We start from the raw sequence: 20816 nt of genomic DNA on the forward strand, positions 1-20816 counted from the left end.
TTGGTGGGTGGGTGGGTGGGTTGGTTGGTTGGTTTGGTTGGTTGGTTGATTTGGTTGGTTGGTTGGTTTGGTTGGTTGGTTTGGTTGGTTAGTTTGGTTGGTTGGTTGGTTTTGATATTTGGTTTTTCCAGACAGGGTTTCACTGTGTCGCCCTGACTGTTTGGAACGCACTCCAGGACCAGGCTGGCCTTGAACTCACAGAGATCTGACTGCTTCTGCCTCCCAAGTGCTGGGATTAAAGGCGTGTGCTAATAGCTATATTTTCTTAATTACACACCATACTAGTGACATAGCTCTTGCCTTTTTATACATGCAGTGGGACACACTATACATAAGCACTTTGTGTCTCTATGCGGGAAGCCCAGAGTCTTTTATTTGTATTGGCAGTGCCAAGGGAGCAATGTAGAGTGAAAATCTTCAAATCAAACAAAGTCTGCAACTGTCTCTGTGGTTCTTTCTTTTTGAGACAGGGTCTTATGGCCTAGGCTGGCATCAGACTCTGTAGCCAAGGATGACCTTGAACTCCTGATCCTCCCATTCCTACTTCCTGAGTGCTAGAATTACAGGTCCAGGCCAGTGGTTCCTGAAATGTATTCCATGTGTCCCTCACCAGGGCCACTCATGACTGTCTAAGGCACACTGCCATTTTACTTGTGAATCACTAAGTGCTTGCTGCCATGTATGTTTCACACTCGTGGACAGATTTCTTCCTCCCTCCCTCTCTCTCTTTCATGAATAGATGGGTTTATTTAGCAGTAAGTTGGAACTCTTGCTTTAAGCAAGGGTACTACAGTAATTGTATCAGGAACAGGCATTTCCTACACTGTCAAATATATGAAAGTTCCTTTGCACTTTCAACACTGACCAACAAGCAGATTCAGTCCATGTTACTCTGACAGCTCTTAAAAAGTTCTCCTTTCTATTTCCTCAAAAATTAGCAAAGCCATCCCAAGAATTCAAATGACAAACACCGTAGCAAAAAAAGCAAAGATCAGAAACCCCGCGTGAAGAAGCTCAAGTACCACCAGTACATTCCCCCCAACCAGAAAGGGGAGAAGAGCGAGCCACAGATGGACTCCAACTATGCCCGCCTACTCCAGCAGCAGCAGCTCTTCCTGCAGCTGCAGATCCTGAGCCAGCAGCAGCAGCAGCAGCAGCAGCACTACAACTACCAGACTATCCTACCTGCACCCATCAAGTAAGCCTGTGCTTGGGGTTTGTCCTGTCATGGCTTGTGCCCTGGCTTTGGGAGGAGCCCAAGTTCTAGAAGGTTGGGTATGGCCAAGTACTCTGCTCCAGGACCACCTTCACTTAGCTGTGGTCCAAGCTCACCACAGTGTCTAAAATCCCCAGTGAATGTGGCCTGCTGTGTAGTCCAACATTTGCCCTCCAGTTGTCTCAGAGCCTTCCACAACTATTCAGGACCCATCAGTGTCAACTGTCCCCACCTGCAAGGAAGAAGCAAGGGCAGGAAGGCAGGAGTGAGGGAAAGGTTTGTGGAAAGTTCCCACAGGAAGGCTCTTCCAAACAGGAAAAGAGGAAGGGCGTGCAGTGGTCTGAGACCACTGCCTAGTAGGGACCGCACTCGGTTCCTAAGACAGGTGAAAGTGGGGAGAGCTGTCTGCAGCAGACTATTCCATGTGGCAGACTGGGCAGCTCTTATGGTGGAAACCGGGTAAGACTGAGTCATTAAAGGTTACAGTTCCATGCTGATAGTGAAGGAGACGAAATGTTCCGGGGCAAAGGGGCCATGATGAGCTAGTGGCAGGATGGGACAGAGGTGACACACAGGGAACGATCTGTGTGTGGATGGCATCTGCACAGCTTGAGACCTGTCCTTGGCTTAGAGCAGGCAAGTTTGTGTCCTCAGCTCATTGACTGGAAAGTGCTTTCAGTGTTGATCCCAGTATGCTTTTTCTGAATAGAAAACCTGTCTTTCACTTTCCTCTCCCTCAGCTCTGGAGAGGAGTCTAGGAAAAGACAGAAAGCTTGTCATTAGAGAGACTGAGTGAAGCTGGTCCGTCAGACTGGACCCCACTGACCCTGCAGGTCTAGGCTACTTTTCTAGAAAACTCACTAAACGATGCTGTTAGAAAATAATGGCTCCCCATGGGGGAATGATTATCAGTTTGCTTCTAAGATAAAAATATATGATGAAGACTGAATGCATTGGTAGCTTCAACCATATTGTGAAGCTTTAAACATCAGAGTGTGGAGATGGGGACATCTCTGTTCTCATTTAAGAGCAAGCCCACCCAAGTAAGCTGTTAGAGAGTTAGGACAGCCCCAGCAGCCGCCACTGCCACTGCGCTTCACCTCTGTCTAAGCCCTGGGCCACCTCCTGCAATGCTACCTCTTTGGGCACCAGTGTCAACAGCTGTTCAACAGTGGTGACTGTGGCTCCACGTTTGCCCTGAAGGGCCGGTGAGATGGCTCCTTTTTATTGTTCCCAGTGAGGAACTGAAACTGGAAATCCCACAGAAAAGCTTTTCCTGTGACGACTGCCTGGGGACTGTCCTTTTAAAAGTGACACTGACACCTGCAGGCACAGCGCCCATGCACAGAGTTAACCTCAAACAAGCCTTCCTATGCATGCCTGGTGCCTGAGGATCCCCCAGGCTAGAGTGACAGATGGTTGTGAGCTGCCATGTAGGGCTGAGAACGAAACCCAGGTCCTCTACAGGAACACGTGCTCTTAAGTGCTGAACCCACTCTTCACCCCAAAGTAAAAGTTAAACAGCTCACCTCTGTACCAGGGAAGAGGACATCAAGGCTACGTAGGACTCCAAACCCCACATACCCTGACTTGTTCCCTGGGGCTTCAGTTCCCCTCTTGTCCATGAGTGTCACCCACTGTCACAACCAAACCACCTACCCCAGGAAGAGGAAGAGCCATCTAGTGCCATGTGTCATTTAACCACAGGAACACTGAACTCAGGTTCTGGCCAGTTCCCAGATCTGAAAAATGAGGGTTTTGTTTTCCCACACACTGTTCATCTTTACCAGAGATCCATCACAGTTCTAGCCAGCACTACATAGCCCTGACATGAGGGAAGGGACCGTTGCAGACTGCATGTTCAAACCTAGCCTAGGCTGTGTCACAAGACCCCATCTGGAAAATAAGGCAAAAGCCTGACACTCTGAGGGAGGAGTTTCTGCCGATATCTGTGCCTCCAAATCACCACAGGAACAAGCCTGCAGAAGCCAGCTCAGAACTCACTGCCGCAGGACTCTCATCTATGATTTAGGTGAAAAGAGAATCCCGCTTTTAAAATAACAGAAGGGGCTGGAGAGATGGTTCAGTGGTTAAGAGCACAGACTGCTCTTCCAGAGGTCCTGAGTTCAATTCCCAGCAACCACATGATGGCTCACAACCATCTGTTGTGATGAGATCTGATGCCCTCTTCTGGTGTGTCTGAGAACAGCAACACTGTACTCACACAAATGCAGTGATAAATAAGTAATAATAAATAAAGATAACAATTGTTACAGTGAACCACAGGCACAAGCACAGAACCTTAGCCAGAGGCAGCATAAGGCATTTTATGTGTGTGGGTGTCAGAGTCAGTGTCATGGGCTCTGTCATTGTTACCTTATTTGTCTAGGTAGTGTCTCTTGCTGAACCTCCAGCCCACTAATCCATGGCCTGTGAGCTTGGCCAGCAAGCCCCGGGACCCTTCTGTCTCCACCTTTCCATGCGGGTATTACAAACTCAGACATGAGATAGTACAGCACAGAATAGCTGTTACTCAAACTTCATGGCAAGGTTGACCCAAAGCATACACAGCCGTGTTCCTTGTGGCACCAGTGTTGAATGCAGTAAAACAAAACACACGGGTTGAGTTCTCACAACTCTAAGGTGAGACACAAGACTCTCCTCACTTCACCCAAACCTTGGAGACCTTCGTTTTTAAGGTGAGGGTTTCAACTGTATCACATCAGGCAAGTGCTGAAAGGCGCTGGTGTGACTGGTAGCTGCTGACGGGCGGCATATGGGCGGCACACACCACAGCAAGTGCAGACCTTGTAGCTTGCCTTGCGAGGGGCCTGAGAGTAGAGTGGACTCCCAAGTGTCCTCACAAGCAGATGGAGCCTCTGGGGATTTGACTGGAGTAGGATGCATTTGACATTTCCACAGACTGATTTTTTCATCTGTATCCACAATCGATTCTCCGCGTAAGCTGACAGATTGTTAATAGTCCCAAAGCTGAAACAAGCTTGTTGTAAGCGCCATTTCTCTTCTTCTTGAAGAACTGACAAGAACAACAGTGGCAGCACCAGCATGCCAACGAGGAGGCCAGGACCACTGCCCTCGAGCTTGGACGACTTAAAGGTGACGACCCCACCTCCAGCTCTTCACCCGAGTTCTGTACTTGCACATGAGCAGACGGCCAGGTTTGCCTGTCACGTGCCCAGTTGTCTATAGATGGATGACTTTAGCAACACACTGGCACCCTTCATGGGAATGTTTTCTTTTTATTCCACTAGGTGTTTAATTTCAGATACCTGATACTAATTCTTATTTACCGACCACGTGCCTTATTTGGGCACCATGAGCAGAGGCCACTCCTCTGTAGCAAGAGCTGTGGTCTCACCCGTTTCCCAGTCACTGCTCACAGGCTCCTGCCTCCTGTGTGTGCAGTTGGAGGAAGTGTGGATGGCGGGGAGAGTCAGCACACAACAGCGGGATGCGGTGTGTGTGGGAGGCTCATTAAACCAAGCACCCGATCTGCTTCTGCCTCCAGGTGTCAGAGCTGAAGACAGAACTGAAACTGAGGGGTCTGCCAGTGTCAGGAACTAAGCCAGACCTCATTGAGCGCCTGAAACCCTTCCAGGAAGTGACCAGTAGTAACCTTGCCACCGGCAGCATTGTGGCAGTGTCATCGGCAGCTATTGTCACCAGTAACCCAGAGGTCACGGTGGCACTGCCAGTCACAACGCTGCATAATGCTGTAACTAGCTCCGTGTCCACTTTCAAGGCAGACTTGCCACCTTCTGGATGCAGCAGTGTGCCCCATGTTGAGAATGCCCATTCCCCTCTGCCCATCTCGCCATCCCCCTCCGAGCAGTCCAGTCTCAGTACTGATGACACAAACATGACGGACACCTTCACAGAGATCATGACCATGATGTCGCCTTCCCAGTTCCTGTGTTCATCTCCCCTGAGGGTGGCAAGCCATGAGGACAACCTGAGCCCGACCAGTAGCGCCCTGTCAACCCTAGAACTGGATGCTGCTGAGAAGGACCGAAAGCTTCAGGAGAAGGAGAAGCAGATTGAGGAGCTGAAGAGGAAACTGGAACAAGAACAGAAGCTTGTGGAGGTTCTCAAGATGCAGCTTGAGGCAGAAAAACGTGGGCAGCAGCGACTGCCAGACTCTCAGCCCAGTGGCTCCCCACATCCCTTTAGTACATCAGACGCGAAACATGGCAATGCCAGCTCCTCCATCAAGGACGAGACCTCACTCCCTGACTGCTCCAGCCCCCAGCAGTCCACCCCAGTGTCTGGCCACTCAGTAGGTCAGCCCATCTCTGCAGGTAGCCAGACCCTTGTTGCCAAAAAGGCTGTTGTCATCAAGCAGGAGGTCCCCATGGCCCAAGCAGAGCAGCAGAATGTTGTCCCACAGTTCTACCTGAGTTCCCAAGGACAGCCACCTGCGCTTGTTGCTCAGCCTCAGGCCTTACTGACCACACAGACAACGCAGCTGCTGTTGCCGGTGTCCATCCAGGGTTCAAATGTTACTTCGGTGCAACTCCCAGTAGGCAGCCTCCAACTCCAGGTATGAAGTGTGTCTCTCGGTGTTGCCTTCTAGGGAATACTGCAGCCCTGAGCTGGCATGGTGTGGGTGTGGGGCAAGGTTGGTCTGGTTAGCACTGCGTTTGCATCATAAAACCCAACAGGGTGGCCTCCTGCTCTGTCCCTTGTTCTCTTGGGTACATATGCTTCTCTCAAAGCGGACTGGGGTTCAGTTCCTAGCACTGGCATCAGGCAGGTCACAACTGTCTGTAACTTCAGTTCCAGGAGATCCTATGCCCTCTGATTTCCTTGGGGACCTGCACACATGCACATAAACTTACAAAGGCACACAGACATAAAAATGCATGTTTAAAGATTAATGGCATTAGCATAGGCTGTGTGGCCTGGTTCTAAGGGACACTCCATCTCTAGGAATCTGAGGACAGCTCTGACATGCAAACCCATGTCTTCTGGCTGGGAGTAGTGGCAGAGGTCATACCTGTTCTTGGGAGGTGCCATTTATATGAGAATGTTTCAGCTTCAGCTGAGGAAAACATGGAGTGGGGTTGTTCAGACCTGCTGTATAGTGCATTTTTGGTGGACCTTAGCTAGATGTGGCCATAAAGAAAGCAAGAATTCCACTTGAGTGGGTGTTTCACGTTTAATCTGCCCAGTACCTGTGGGCAGGAATAAGCTCACACCTTAGATCAGGAGGCAGCCCCAAACACCCTCAGCAAGTATAAAGCAATCTAACGCCCCTGAGTTAGGAATCTGTTCTATTCCGTGTATCAGTGGGGCAGTGGCTCCAGATCTTTTGTTGTAGTTAATACAAAAACAAAGCCTGTTTTCTACTGAGCCTGTATACAGCTGTATGTCCAGCATCTCTGGCAGTCCTGTAGGCTGTTGGGTGTCTATCAAAGGTGTTCCTACATGGGTTACAGACCTATAATGCTCAGAGCTGTCTTGTTTCTGTTTTCTGCCTTCAAAACTTTTCAACTGAAATCTTAGCCACATTAAGGAACAGCGAAATCAAAAGACAAGCTGTCTGGCATTTGTCACTGCTTTGGGATTGTCCCAGCAAGTTGCTCAGGTGACTGTACATAATGAAGTGCTGTGTTTCTCGGGAATCCAGACGATTTTGAACCTTCAGTCCCCATCTCCAGACAGATGGGGAGGGGTGACAGAGAAAGGAAAAAATTGCTAAAGATCAGATAATACAGATGAACCAAGTGTGTGACTATAATCATTGTGTCATGTCATCTTAGCTATAAATCCCAAAGCAAACAGTCAGTCACACTGCATTATAAGCTCAATCCCAGATGTGCTTCTTGACACTAAGATTAATTTTGTTTACTTCCTAGACGCCAGCACAAGGAGTCCAGGCTCAGCCTCAGGTAGCTGCTGCCGCACAGGTCCCAGCTGCAGCCCTGCCCTCGGCCTTGGCCTCAGCACTGCCCCAGAAGCAGGAGGCCTTCCCGCAGCATGTGTTGGGCCAGCCTCAGCCGGTCAGAAAGGTGGGATGCTTACCAAGAAAGACTGATGCTACTCAGTTCTGTTACCTCTCCCCTGTCAGTGGACACCCTCCCCAAAGCCTGGGGTTTTTGTTTGTTTGTTTGCCCTTTTTTTTTTTTTTTTTTTTTTTTTTTGAAGCCTGTAATCCTCAGCCATAGAACAAACCTTGGATCTAAAGCTATTTGACTTACAAATACATTTTCTAAGATTGGGGAAAATCTCTAGTGTGAAAGATGGTTGAATAGTCTAAGCATTTTCCAAGTAAGTTCCCAGAGGATGTTTTTATAATTCTGGTATGGTAGATTTATTGAATTTTGAGGTATATTTCTTTTCTAATTAAATGTGCTGTTCCATAGGGAAAGGTAGTTGAAGGTAAAAAAGATAGTCGTGGGATTTGTTTCGGAAACTTCTCTAACCCAAATAAGCAAAGAAAACATAGCTCAATTAATGTGAACACAAGCTGCACACTTCTGCTCAATTAATGTGAACACAAGCTGCACACTTCTGCTCAATTAATGTGAACACAAGCTGCACACTTCTGCTCAATTAATGTGAACACTTCTGACCTTTATGGCACACATTCAAGGCAAAATGCCCACCCACAGAACAAATAAGTAAATCTCTGTCCATGGTGACTTAAGGGAGAAGACACTTTGTTCAAGGACATTGGTGGTATAAAGTACACACCTCATTTTGGTGATGAAGCCAAGCCCTGTAAGACACAGTACTGTATAAATAATGTGGCCCTTAGTTTATAAAACTCTTCACTTGTGCCTCTTCATGGAGTCGTAAGAAACACTTCAGAGTTCCATGGATACTGGTTTCCCTTTGGCTTGCTGACACAGAAAGTGGTTCTTTAGAAGGGGTGAAACCTGATTGCTGCCCACGTGACAGGCATGTCTCTGGGAGGGCTTGAGCTGCACCCCTCCCAGGGGTGGCTGCAAAAGAGGTCCAGGATTAATGACCTGGAAAATGCTGGGGGAAGAGGTCTGCAGGTGGCTCCGTGGGCCCAAGGTACAAGTGCCACACTGAGTGCAGAGCCACGGAGGCCACGCTCTGAGCTGGAACAGTGACAGGGCAGAGAGCATTGAACGTCCTAAGATGTCCAAAGGATGGTGTGCGTGGGGAGGCAGAACCCTGTGTCCAGGAAGGGGACCAGATCACCTCAGTGAGCAAGGAAGACTGCGTAAGCCATCTCACATAAAATACTGCTGCACGGTATCCACACTCCACCAGTGTCTGCAGATCCAGTCCTGTTGGCAGAGGAGACAGCTTCCAGCAGAGAGCCTGTGGCCCAAAACCTAGCAGGTGGATTCTAAAACATGGGTTTTCTTAAATTCACTGCCACAGGTCTTCACAAACTCTGCACCAAACACGGTTCTTCAGTATCAGAGGCAGCCTGGCCCAGCGACTCCGCAACCCTTTGTCAGTAAGACCCCTAGCCCTGCTCTTCAGTCTAGCAGCACAGCACTTGCGCCCCTGCAGAATGGACCCGGCCCAGCCAGCAAGGTGAGACATACTGACAACAGTGCCGCAGTGCCGCTGGCAACCGGCGCTGGTTCGGCAGGGTGAGCAGTGACTGCCATTCCTGCTCATCCACCAGCTGTCAGCTGCCCAGTGCTTGGGGCACTGAGCCACTTATGGATAGACCAGCACAGCTGAGGCACTGCAGGAACACATGGCTGGCCCGGAACTAACAAGTATCTCTCCCTTGTTTGATGCAGCCTAGCTCACCACCCCCACCTCAGCCGTTTGTTGTCCAGCACTCTTTGTTTGCAACCCCAGTCACGAAGACAAAAGACCCACCTCGGTATGAGGATGCCATCAAGCAGACGCGCAGCACCCAGCCAGCCGTCCCAGAGGTGAGTGTGGTCAGTCATACCCCAGACACATTTCAGAGCTTCCTCAGATTGTGCCCAGTCCTCTGTTAAAACAGAATGACAGCTAGGAGCTTTATACTTAACTAGCTGTTCTTAATTGAGCTATGAAGTCTCAAAGCCACTTGCCTACAGCAGGTGTTGGAAACCGCAGTGACAGTGGGGCCTTAGGTGATGGGTGTGTCTCCTTGGAGCCCTCCTGGTTCCAGTGAGCAGATCAAGAACTCTCAGTTACAAAAAACATCTAGCCTCGATTCACCTAAACTCATCCAAGCCCTGCCTCTCCAGAGCTCCCTTTCACAGTGGAGGAATCGATGTGAGAAAGGATCACAGTGAGAAAGCGGGACGTCTGTCGGAGAGACTGAACAGTTGTGCTGTTGACCAGCCCAGAGCGAGTTTAAAATGGGTGATGTTGAAAAAGGCAGGAAGACTTTTGTTCAGAACTGTGCCCAATGCCACACCGTGGAAAAGGGAGGCAAACGTAAGACTGGACCAAATCTCCACGGTCTGTTTGGGTGGAAGACAGGTCAGGCTGCTGGATTCTCTTACACAGATGCCAACAAGAAAAAAGGCATCACCTGGGGAGAGGAAACCCTGATGGAGTATTTGGAGAATCCCAAAAAAGTACATCCCGGGAACAAACTGGAATTAAGAAGGGAGAAAGGGCAGACCTAATAGCTTATCTTAAAAAGGCTACTCATGAGTAATTTCACTGCCTTATTTATTACAAAACAAATGTCTCGTGGCTTTTAATGTGTACCATAATTTAATTCATACACCAAATTCAGATCATGAATGGCTAACAATGTTTTTGTTGAACAGTCCTGACTTAAGTAAAACTGGTAACTGGGATGCCCTTCCCTGGTCCATTTGGAAGTGGAATCTCTTCCCCAAGGAGTAAAATGAACTGCCCGGTGGTCCTAGTAACAACAAGAAGGCAGCCCTCACTGTGAAGCATGCCTCCCATGTGCAAACTCACTGGCATTGCCCAAGCTGATGCACATACCAACAGGAGCCAGCAGGAGTCCTGGGGTTGCATGTCACTGGTTCAGTTCCTAGATGAGACTGCAGTTCTGCATCAGCACCTTCCACGGGTAGCAGCTATAAACTGTGGTCATCATACAGAAGCACGAGTTCTCTGTTTCGGCTGTGTTTGCGGGGAGTCTTGCTAACTGTCAGGGTTTCTGGTAGAAAGCGACAGTCGCTATGGCCTGCAAACCACAGGAGCAGGCTGTGAGCTACTGATAAGGACAATCAAGAGAAGTCCTAAGTCTGTGTCCACAGCCCCACCTGAGCCCCAGGCCACAGAGGACTTGGCGTGAATGCACAGCAGCCTAGCAGGAAACAGAAGGCGAAGTGAGCCTGAGCTGTCTACCCCAGGAGTGTTTCAGAGCTGAAATTAACCCAAACCAGCTGCGTGTCAAACCAGACCATCATCTTAGAAAACAACCCAATTGGCATCCTCTTCTGACAGGAGGATGAGAAAGCCACTAGTGAGATGAACCCCAAGCTGAGATATGGGCTCACCCTGTGTTTCTATCCTTTATAAGTGTAAACAGACACAGGATTTTTTTTTTTTAATATTAAATGGAAATTCTAAAATTAAAAAAGTGCAGCTCTTGAGAAAATTCATGCCAGGCAGTGTTGCACACCTTTAATCCCAGCGTTTAGGAGGTAGAGGCGGGCAGACCTAAGTCTGAGGATAGCCTGGTGTACAAAGCAAGCTCCAGGACAGCCAGGGAAAACACAGAAACAGAAAATGTTTATCTGTCCTGTCTCCAAAAAAAAAAAGACGGAAGGAAGACAAAATTATAGGTGAACTTAGCAGAGGGAAGGGAAAAGGCAATGAGCTAATGGCTGGTGAGCAGATCTAGTCTGAACAGTGCACAACTCCAGTCATCCTGAGCTAACCCATTCCATTGTGTACATATGTGACCCCTAAATATATATATTTATACACACACACACACACACACACACACACACACACACACACTAGTGACTAGAACCTCAGAGTCCATGTAGTGGCTTCCCACAGTATAAGTCAGAGAAGCCGTAGAAAGAGAAGCAAGGCAGTGGGGCAACTAAGTACTTGACGAGATAATAGCTCGTGCTTTCAGCTTTAAGGTGTTCAGAATTCCTGTTACATCATAGCATCCCACATTACATCATAGCATCCCACATTACATCATTGTATTCCACATTACATCATAGCATCCCACATTACATCATAGCATCCCACATTACATTATAACATCCCACATTACATCATAGCATCCCACATTCCTTCACAGTCACATTATCAGAAATAAAGGTAGAGAGAAAAGCAGTACATCACATAAGGGAAAACTGCTATGTGACTGATATCATCAGTGATGAAAAGAGACTGCCAAGGTAGCTAAATGACCTTGCCAACCAAGCCAGATGAACCAAGTTCCATCCACAGGACTCCCGTAGTGAAAGGAGAGAACCCTCTCCTGCAAGCTGTCCTCTGACCTCTACCATGCATTATGGCACACATGTAACAACGTATATGTGCACACACACACTCACAAAGTAAATACATTTTTAAAAACAAATGGAAACCAGAAAAAGTTCAGAACACTGTCTTTAGTTCTTAGTGAGGAGGTTCCAAGAGAGTACTACCCAGATTGGATATCAAGTGAGAGTGTCCTTAACAATAAATATAAACTCCAAAGAATTTTAGATAAAATGTAATCTGTCAAACACAACAACAAGGATTTTAAGACAAAAGGATTGGGGAAAACACACTGTCCAAACAAGAAACTTACTAGATCTACTTGTGGCAGGAGAGCATATACTTCACCAAGGATGCTAAGTCGCTAACGGTGCAGACCCACAGCAGGCACTCAGCAGGCAGCAGAAAAATACAGTAGAACCACATCTCCATCCCTCAACCCATCTCAGGTACAAATGGGGAAGCAGAGTACCTGCTGTGGGAACACAGGACAATGTTGGGAACCAGTTTGGCCACTTTCCAAGATGGTACGTGTACATCCACTCTGAGACTTAGTACTTACCAAGAGGAAACAGGGCATGGTTGTGCAGAGCTATGCACAGGTTTCTGATAGCAGCTTTGTTAACAGCCCAAAAGTGGGAGGTCCACCAACAAGTGGATGACTGAGCAGGCAGACATTCCCGTTCATGAAAGGAGTGAACTGTTCTCAGCTCTACTACAGCATGGCTACAGCGCAGAGTAATGATGCTGTGCAAGAGAATGCACCTCTCCTACCTTAACCCTCAAGAAGATCATGTCTGAAGCACTCGACAGGAAACTGATCTAAGGACAGTGGGTCCTGGAGGTGAGGGGCTTCCCAGTTGACAAATGATGATCTTATTGAACAGATGCCATGACCACAGCAACTCTTATAAAGAAAAGCATTTCATTGGAGCTGGCTTATAGTTAAGAGGTTCAGTTCATTATCACCATGGCCAGAAGCATGGCAGCAAAGGCAGACATGGTGCTGGAGAAGGGGCCAGGAGTTCTACCTCTGGACTGCCAGGCAGAAGGAAAGAGAAGGAGCCCGTTTCTGACTTGAGCTTCTGAAATTCAAAACCCACCCCTAGTAACACCTACTCCAATGAAGCCAATGGAGATTGTTCTCATTCAAACCACCCTGTGTGGCGAGTGTAACGTGTCAAGTAAACCTGAAGGCTGAAAACGTGCATAGTTTAGATAGGTCAATTCTTGCTAAATGCGATAAAGTGTTAGAAATCTCCCAAACTGTCATTCAGTGGAAGTAAGGCACAAATGGAAGTCACAGAGCTGACTTCTTCCTTGGCTCTTAGTTGACCTATCATGCTGTGGTGTTTTGACTTAAATGTCTTCATTTCCCTAGCAACTCGGCTGCTTTCTAGACTCTCAAGTGTTAGAGCAACGCCCAGGCTCAGAGAACTCTCAGTGCAGTGTAAGGCTGCCCTGCGCGGGTTAACTCTGCTCTCCTCTGCTGCAGGTTTCCAGCGTGCACAGTCAGCAGATGGACGACCTCTTCGACATCCTCATAAAGAGTGGAGGTAGGTCACAGGCTGGACGTAAGCTCAAGGGAAGCAGCCTCATACAGCCCAGGACAGCCTTTCTCTAAAGATAGTTGTTGTCTTGGAAACTCAGAAACAGAAACATAGGGCTCTACAATGGGCTGTTCTAAACCTGCTAAAGGTAGGCCATTAAACCACATAACAGAGGAAAGAAAGCCCTTCGGTTCCACACTGAAGGGTGACATGATATCAGATCCCCATATCTGTCACCTGGAAAAAGGGATAGACTTCTCACACAGCAGAGCTGGGTCAGCTCTGAACTCTGCTGATACCTGCAAAGTATGTTCTATGCACCAGTCTCATCTTGGGGTGAGAACTGTCCAGTAACTTGGCCTGAGCTCCTTCTGGTTATTTTATTAAATTCAGAGTGTGTCTACATAAAAGTTATCAGGGCTAGTAAGATTACTCAGTGGGTAAAAGTGCTTGCTGCCAAGCTTAATGACCTGAGTTTGATACCAAGAATCCACATCATAAAAGAGAACTAACCCCCACAAGTTGTTCTCTGACCTACACACACATGCTCTGGTAGCATTCACATATGTAAGTAATAAACTATAGTTAAAAAATAAAGCCATCAGTTTATAGTATGTTATCTTTAAATCAGACATTAGCTAAAAAAATAAAATAAAAAATAAAAGCATAGACTCCGAAAGCATAGAAGTTTTCAGAAACTTCCTGGGATGGTTGCAGCCCAGTGGCAAAGCATATACAACACATACGTGCATGTCTGCATGAGGCAGTCAGATGATGCCATATCAGAGTCCTCTGGTGAACGAAATCTTAGAGTTTGAAGTAGTGATTAATACTTTTCCATCTGTGTTGAACACATCTGCCGGCTGCATGTGGGTCACGTGAGTTAGTAGAAGTCGACTGAGAATTCAGTGGTCTCTTAAATGTGTTCAACTCATGGCTAACATAAACTAAAAACTTGGGAGTTAAAAAAATAAATAAATAATCAGTGCATGCAAATTTTGTTCAATCTGATAAAAATAAGGTTTTTCCAGTGACTTAAGGGGCTGAAGAGATGGTTCAGTGGTTCAGTGTCTGCTCTTCCAGAAGATCCAGGTTCAGTCCCCAGCACCCACATGACTCACAACCGTTTGTAACTCCAGTCCTAGGGGGAATCCGACGCCCTCTTGTGACCTGAATGGGCACTGTACACACAGTAGACAAAATACCCAGACACACTGAACTTTTAAGTTTATGGTTAAGTCTTCCCTACTGTATTCTCAGAGAAATGAGAAAGAATAAAGCATTGTAGAGCACAGTTTAATCTTGGGACTCAAGAGGCAGAGATAGCAGATCTCTCCAAGTTCCAAGCAGCCTGATCCACATACTGAGTTCCAGATCAGCCAAGGATACACATAACCAGACATCTCAAAACAACAGTGAAGGAAGTTATTAAAAGTCATCTAAGTGAGCACTAGTGTGTCCACACCGAAGGTCTGTTGGTTTGCCGGTTGTCCTGCTAAGGAGTCAGCATGGTCACGTAGGGAGATGACTCCCATTCGTGTGCTCCATGCAAGCCTAAGGACCCGAGTTTGATCCCCCAGAACCTGTCACAAAACCAAGTGGACAGTGATGTAAGACGCTGATCCTGGTGTTGGGAAGGGGAACACGTGGATCCTCGGGGGCCACTGGGACTAAACGAACGAGCCCAGTTCAGAGATGACCCCGTCCCAAATGTAGGGCTAGTTAGATTTGAGGAAGACATTTGCATCCATCTCTGCTTACACACAAAGAGCCACAAAAAAATTAAACAGACTGGGGCTGGAACACAGAAGGACACTTTCTTCTCTTTTAAGGGCACCTTCTGCCCTTGGGAGGACTAAACTTTGGTTCTCACCATCCATGTTGGATTTACAAGTGCTGCAACCACAGCTCAGGGTGACACGCTTCTGGCCTCCATGGGTTCCCACAGGAACACATGCACATACATGTATACAGACGTAAAAGTTAATTTTTAAGAATAAATAAATAATTGGCATTTGCTAAGCTATTTACCTAATTGTCTAAAGATCAGATAATTCAGAACAAGAACTCAGAGCAGTGGCTGACCTGTCTCACCTCAAGGGAGGGCAAAGGAGTTATCGATAAGGTGTATCATGTCTGTTCTGTAACTTTCTAGCTTTATTGGCGAATGTGAGTCCTGTCCAACTATAACGACTTTTTAAATTAAACTTATGAGGAATTGGATAGAGCTGTTTCCGCCTCTGAGATGTAAAAGGTGACAGGATGGTCACTAATAGAGTTCAGCTGCAACAAACACTAACAGCATCGATTTTTCTGCGCAGAGATTTCCTTCCCGATAAAAGAAGAGCCTTCTCCAATTTCCAAGATGAAACCAGTGACAGCCAGCATTACCACAATGCCAGTCAATACGGTGGTGTCTCGACCACCGCCTCAGGTCCAGATAGCACCGCCTGTATCCTTAGAACCTGTGAACAGTTTATCGGCCAGCTTAGAGAACCAGCTAGAAGCTTTCTTGGATGGCACTTTGCCCTCGGCCAATGACGTTGCCCCACTACAGAGCAGCAATGCAGACAGAGAGCCCTTCTCTCTGATCGAGGATCTCCAGAATGACTTGCTGAGTCACTCCAGCATGTACCAGTCTCACTCTCCCATGGAGACCTCTGAGGCCCAGTTTGTGTCAGGGACCCCTTGTCTATCTCTTGACCTGTCAGACTCCAACCTGGACAACATGGAGTGGCTCGATATCACCATGCCCAACACATCCTCCGGGCTCACTCCACTGAGCACCACTTCACCAAGCATGTTCTCTGCTGACTTTCTGGACCCACAGGACCTGCCACTGCCATGGGACTAAGGTCATGGGTCACTTGTCTCAGAGCTCGTAAAGTTTGGAAACATGAAAACAATCCTGAGGCCAGTGCTCAGAGCTGGAGCCATAGCTGCACTGTGGAAGTTAAGATGACATTGTCACAGAAAACAAGGAAGGCCACAGCCTGGAAGCCAAGTGTGAGAGACTCCACAGAGACAGTCATATGCAGAGCCCTTGTGAAATGCCCTAGATAAAGCCAAAGGTCAGGTACCATCCACAAGAAGTGGCACTAGGCTCTGGTCATCAGCTACCTTTCATCCTCTGTGGTCCCCTCACAGGCCCAATAAGAGGCAAGCAGCTCCATTTGAAACACCAGGCTACCACGAGGGAGGGAGGGGAGAAAAGAGTGGCCATGTGCTCCTTGGAGTGAATGGCCTAAGGCAGGTCAGTAGCATCTGAGGCATCTGAGCACTCTGGGCAGCCGCTTCCAGCCAGAGACTCTGCATCCCACTTTGAAATCTGTGACTGTGTGATGTCATAGGTCATCTTGTGAGTTTGGGGATCAAAATGAACAACCTTTCACCATGACATAAGTCTACGAAACTGAAACCCAAGAGCCCGGTGTACAGAGTCCACATACATCGATAATGCTGCAGCTTCCCCAGTGGACATGGTGAACGAGGTTGGTTCTCCTGTGACATTAGACATTGGAATGTGCTTTGACCTTGTGACCTCTGCAATCTTTGGTAGAGTAAAAAGATGGCTGTTGACTGGTCCCACTTGGAAAAAGTCAGATATCTCTAGAGTACTGAGCCACTTGCCGACAGACTCTCAGGTGACCATGCCCATCTCAAAGAACCAAAAAAGGCTTCAGCATGAAACTCCTTTTTAACATAATGAGTTAGAAGAATGGAAGGTGTGGGCTGTCTGTCAGAGTCTGGGGCAGTCCCACCTTGAGCACAGGTTAGACCAACCCCGTCACCAGGTCCCAGGTTCTCATTACAAAGGCTTGTAACTGGATGCCCTGCCTCCTCGGCTATTCTCAAGCCTAAGCCTAGAAACTGGAGCTTTATTTCTTTCTTGTTCCTTGATCCATAACAGAAAGGTTATGTCTGTCAAGTGATTGAAGAATTTTCTAAAATGCCAACTGCCACAGGATTTTCACAAGTCTTGATCTAGTAACTTAGTTATTGACAAATTGTAAATAACTTACCAGAGTATTGAATCTGTATTCAGTGACAGCCCTTGTCCTGTTCCCTTCCCAACCCCTTTAGCCTGAGCCAGGTGGGCTTCCACATCAATCCACACGCCTCTTCCACAGCATATCCAGGAAGTATCCTGTCCCGTCATCCTTTTCCTGGCAGGGGCCACTGAGCTCTGGTAACCCTCTTGTTTAGAATCTGCTAGGTCAGTATCGGGAACATCAACATTCTGGTAGCGGGATACTGTCGTCTGACCAAGCCTCCTGAGAGCACTCTTGCAGGGCAGCGTGCAGTGCATTGGTTCTGCTGCATAGCTCTTGTGTCCCGGCCCCAGCTGAAGACCTGGGAAGGCATGTTCCCCGTGGGAATTTGAGTTCTAGGCTTTGGTGGAGCGCTTCACTCCAGCTTTGAGTGTCCAGTTAAAGTAGTATCAAGTATCAGTGGGTTTCTGGAAGCCCATAATTACTAGTGTGTTTTCTCCTGTAGAAAAACTTCTATTTCTGTAATTCTGAGTTGTGAGCCCCCAAGTCCCTTCTGTTGCTTTTTAAGTTGTTGTGAAGCCACAGGAAAGACAACCTCCAAACACGGTGGGCACAGAGCAGGCCTTCCCAGTTGCTTGTGTGCCTGGCCCATCCAGCCTTGTCCAGCAGGGTCTCTTTCTTCAAAAGACGAGGGGCCTCCAGCCTCTGGCTTTGCTAGCAGCCCACTCCCCATAGCACTGCTTGTTCTGGCTCAAGCATCCTGTAGGCACATGTGACACGGTGACATGCCATTGCTAGGCCTCTCCCACATGTTCTGGGTGAAAGTGGGCATCTTTCCCGTCTGCTTTCATGAAAGTGTCATGACCAAAGACCACTGTAAAAGGCCTCCTGACCTAGCCCCAGTCCTAGTGAGTGATTGATTGGGAAAGGTGTGTCATAGCCTCCTGACCTAGCCCCAGCCCTAGTGAGTGATTGGGAAAGGTGTGTCATAGGAGCACCTGCCAACAAGCCTGAGGGTACAAGGACAGAACTGACCCCCACAAGTTGTACAGAGACACTGCAAAAGAGGTCTAAAGTCACTTCACTGCCATTAAAGCACAGGGTGGAGACCCATTAGACACCCACTGTGCGTGTGCATGGTACACATGCAGTGAAGGCTTCTGTTTGTATCATGTTGCCAAGAAACTTCCTCCTAGAAGCCTGGGGCGTCATGGCAATGTCCAAACCAGCCTCACTTTTCTGTGAAGTCCCACAGTGTGGTGGTATCGACTTGACTTTCTGAGGTGCAGATTTCTGGTTGTCTTACTGTGGTGGGTTGTGTGGGAAGAATTACACTATGGCTTCTAGAAAGCTGGTGTGACTGTGACGGTGTGCATTTGAGCAAGACCTCTCTCTAGGAAGCCCTGAATCCATGGCACTTTTCACTCAAATGTCATCTCTGTTCATTTCACACAGACACTTAATAAGACTTAACACTTTCCTTTCCAAAGCTCCATGGTTCTTTGACCACATGCTATGCCTTACTCCAGAAAGCCAGGTCTGCTCTGCAGAGTCTGGGAAATGGGGCCGTGCTGTCACCCTGCACACTGTCAGCTGACACTGAGGGACGGGTGAGAGCAGTGTCCACTTTGTCACCAGAGTGGGCTTGAGCTTCCTGGGCTGTTTTTCTCACCGTTACTGTAGTGTTCTGTGCAGGGCCAGCTGAGGAAGCAGCTGTCCTCCAGTCAGGGTTTACTGTCCACAGCAGACCTGGCTCAGGGAAGTGGCCAAGAGGAGACCCCATCGTATCTACACCCTTGGCTGTTCCCATGGTGGCCAGGCTCAGAAGATCTTTCTGGTAGAAGGCTGGGGACTCCATTACCACCAGAGTTTGCTGAGAGTGGCTATTGGATTCTACCAGCAGAGCAGCCAGGTCGGGGCCAGCAAAGTCAAACAGCTTCGCTTGCCTCTGTGCATCACAGCACACACACAACACTGAGGACATCAGATACACAGGGCCCACTGCCCCAGAGCACTGTTAGCCCCAGTGATCCCAGCACACTAACTGGAAGGCTAGGTTTATCAGGGGCACCGTGCTCACAGGTGTGTTTGGAGAGCATCATCCTGAACATTTAGCTAATTGTAAAAGATTTCTGTCAAAACTGGAAAATAGCAGTTCTGATATCGTCATTTTTTTTTCCTGGTTCAAACCTTCAACCCCTTTTCATTTAACAGTCTCTGGACTCTGTTTTTGTCTAGTGACTAGGAGTGAGCAGGTGTCCCTGTATCTTTTAGTTAAGGCCTATGATTCACAAAGCTTCGCATGTTTACAAGAAGCTTTATATTCCACTCATTCCCTGGAGGTGTCCCAGGCTTGTGACAGCAGCTTGACAATCTCAGTCCTATGAGGTGCTGTCTGAAATCATCAGAGACACCGGCAGGAACAGGAAAGCCCAAGACAAAGCTTTAGTGAGCGGACAGACAGACTCACTGGAAAGTGGTCCAGCTTCTTACCTCTGCTTTCTGCTGTGAGGAACCCACCCGCTGACGGGAGAGGAAGGTTTAGGAAAGGATATGGTATCCATCAAAAGTACTTGACCTCAAGAAACCAGTAGTAATCCAAAATGCTTAAAGGAACCAAAGGCATCGCCGGGTATTTGCCAAAAGCAGCCACTTATAAAGTTTCAGACTAATGTGACCTCAAGTCAGTCCCCAAACGGTTCCATTTAAGGTTATAATTTTCAGAGATGTAGATATTTCTTTCTTGTTTTCCTATACAATAGCATAGAGCTGTTTTGTTGGTTTAAGAATAACATACTTGGTAGTAATGCAGGATTATCTTGTATGTCAGGGTTAGTTCTCTGTTGCTTGCAATGGACATGCAGGTGTTTCTCTTCTTTTCATCTTCACAGGTGTTTCTCTTCTTTTCATCTTCACATAATGTCTTAGCATCTCACTTGCTGAAAAGAAAGGAGAAAACACCAGTGGGCAGCACTATGCTTGTTGGAGCACTTGTTCAGTGAACAGAAAACCGTGGCGATCGGGGTCCATTCGTATGTTGGTTGCCTTTATGTTGTTTTAAAGACAAACCATGATGCCTTTGTACTTGCTGTTTGCACCCCTGACTCAATTCTGTACTGTGTCTGAATGCCATACGCTTGCACTTGTGCTGGACATAGGCAACGCAGACTGTATTTTTATATGTGTGCGCATTTATCATCAGATCTTTTGTACATAGTGGCAGTATTGTAGCTGATCGGGAAATGTTTGATATCAGCAATTTTGCATTTTTGTGTCTCAAATAAAAAAACATTTTGATGTACCATGACTTTGTGTGTGCAGAGGAATACTCTGTGGGGCACTGTAGACACATGAGAAAAGGGACAGCCTCTAGCAGTACACCATCTTCAGAATAGCTCCTGGCCAGGCACAAGCAGGCCAGCTGAAACTAGGCTGCCTACCTCATGTCCTCACAGGGATGTTCTGTCCTCCACAGAATCAGGAACCACTGAGTAAAAAGCATTAAAGTACCTGGTCCTTGCTATAGTGTGGGCACACAATGACCACAGTGAGTGCTGGCTCCTCTCTGATGGTGACAACCATATTAACAAAGCTTCCAAACACCCTTGAGTTCAGCAAAGTCTCTAAAGCAACTACTTACGTACAAGTACTTTATGGCCCATATAGAAAGAT

General features: G+C 47.6%; 1 protein-coding gene and 1 pseudogene across 4 annotated transcripts in view; both read left to right on the top strand.

The window, feature by feature from the left end:
- The window catches only part of MRTFB (myocardin related transcription factor B), a 137876-nt gene extending 117431 nt beyond the window's left edge, over positions 1-20445 (top strand). For 2 of the 3 annotated variants that reach the window (XM_080942507.1, XM_080942508.1), the window contains exons 10-17: positions 939-1198; positions 4252-4333; positions 4746-5777; positions 7096-7248; positions 8597-8755; positions 8971-9108; positions 13098-13158; positions 15474-20445. In XM_080942507.1, the coding sequence (XP_080798633.1) occupies positions 939-1198; positions 4252-4333; positions 4746-5777; positions 7096-7248; positions 8597-8755; positions 8971-9108; positions 13098-13158; positions 15474-16006 (2418 nt within the window). In that variant the 3' untranslated portion in view covers positions 16007-20445. The remainder of the gene's footprint in view (positions 1-938; positions 1199-4251; positions 4334-4745; positions 5778-7095; positions 7249-8596; positions 8756-8970; positions 9109-13097; positions 13159-15473) is intronic. The other variant, XR_013975649.1, reaches the window with a different exon arrangement.
- On the top strand, positions 9526-9830 carry LOC308440414 (cytochrome c, somatic-like; annotated as a pseudogene). The gene has a single exon. The product of its transcript is annotated as a cytochrome c, somatic-like (transcript).
- Positions 20446-20816: the final 371 nt, after the last annotated feature.

Source organism: Micromys minutus (assembly GCF_963924665.1).
Source record: "Micromys minutus genome assembly, chromosome: 31".
In the NCBI taxonomy this organism is placed as follows: Eukaryota; Metazoa; Chordata; class Mammalia; order Rodentia; family Muridae; genus Micromys; species Micromys minutus.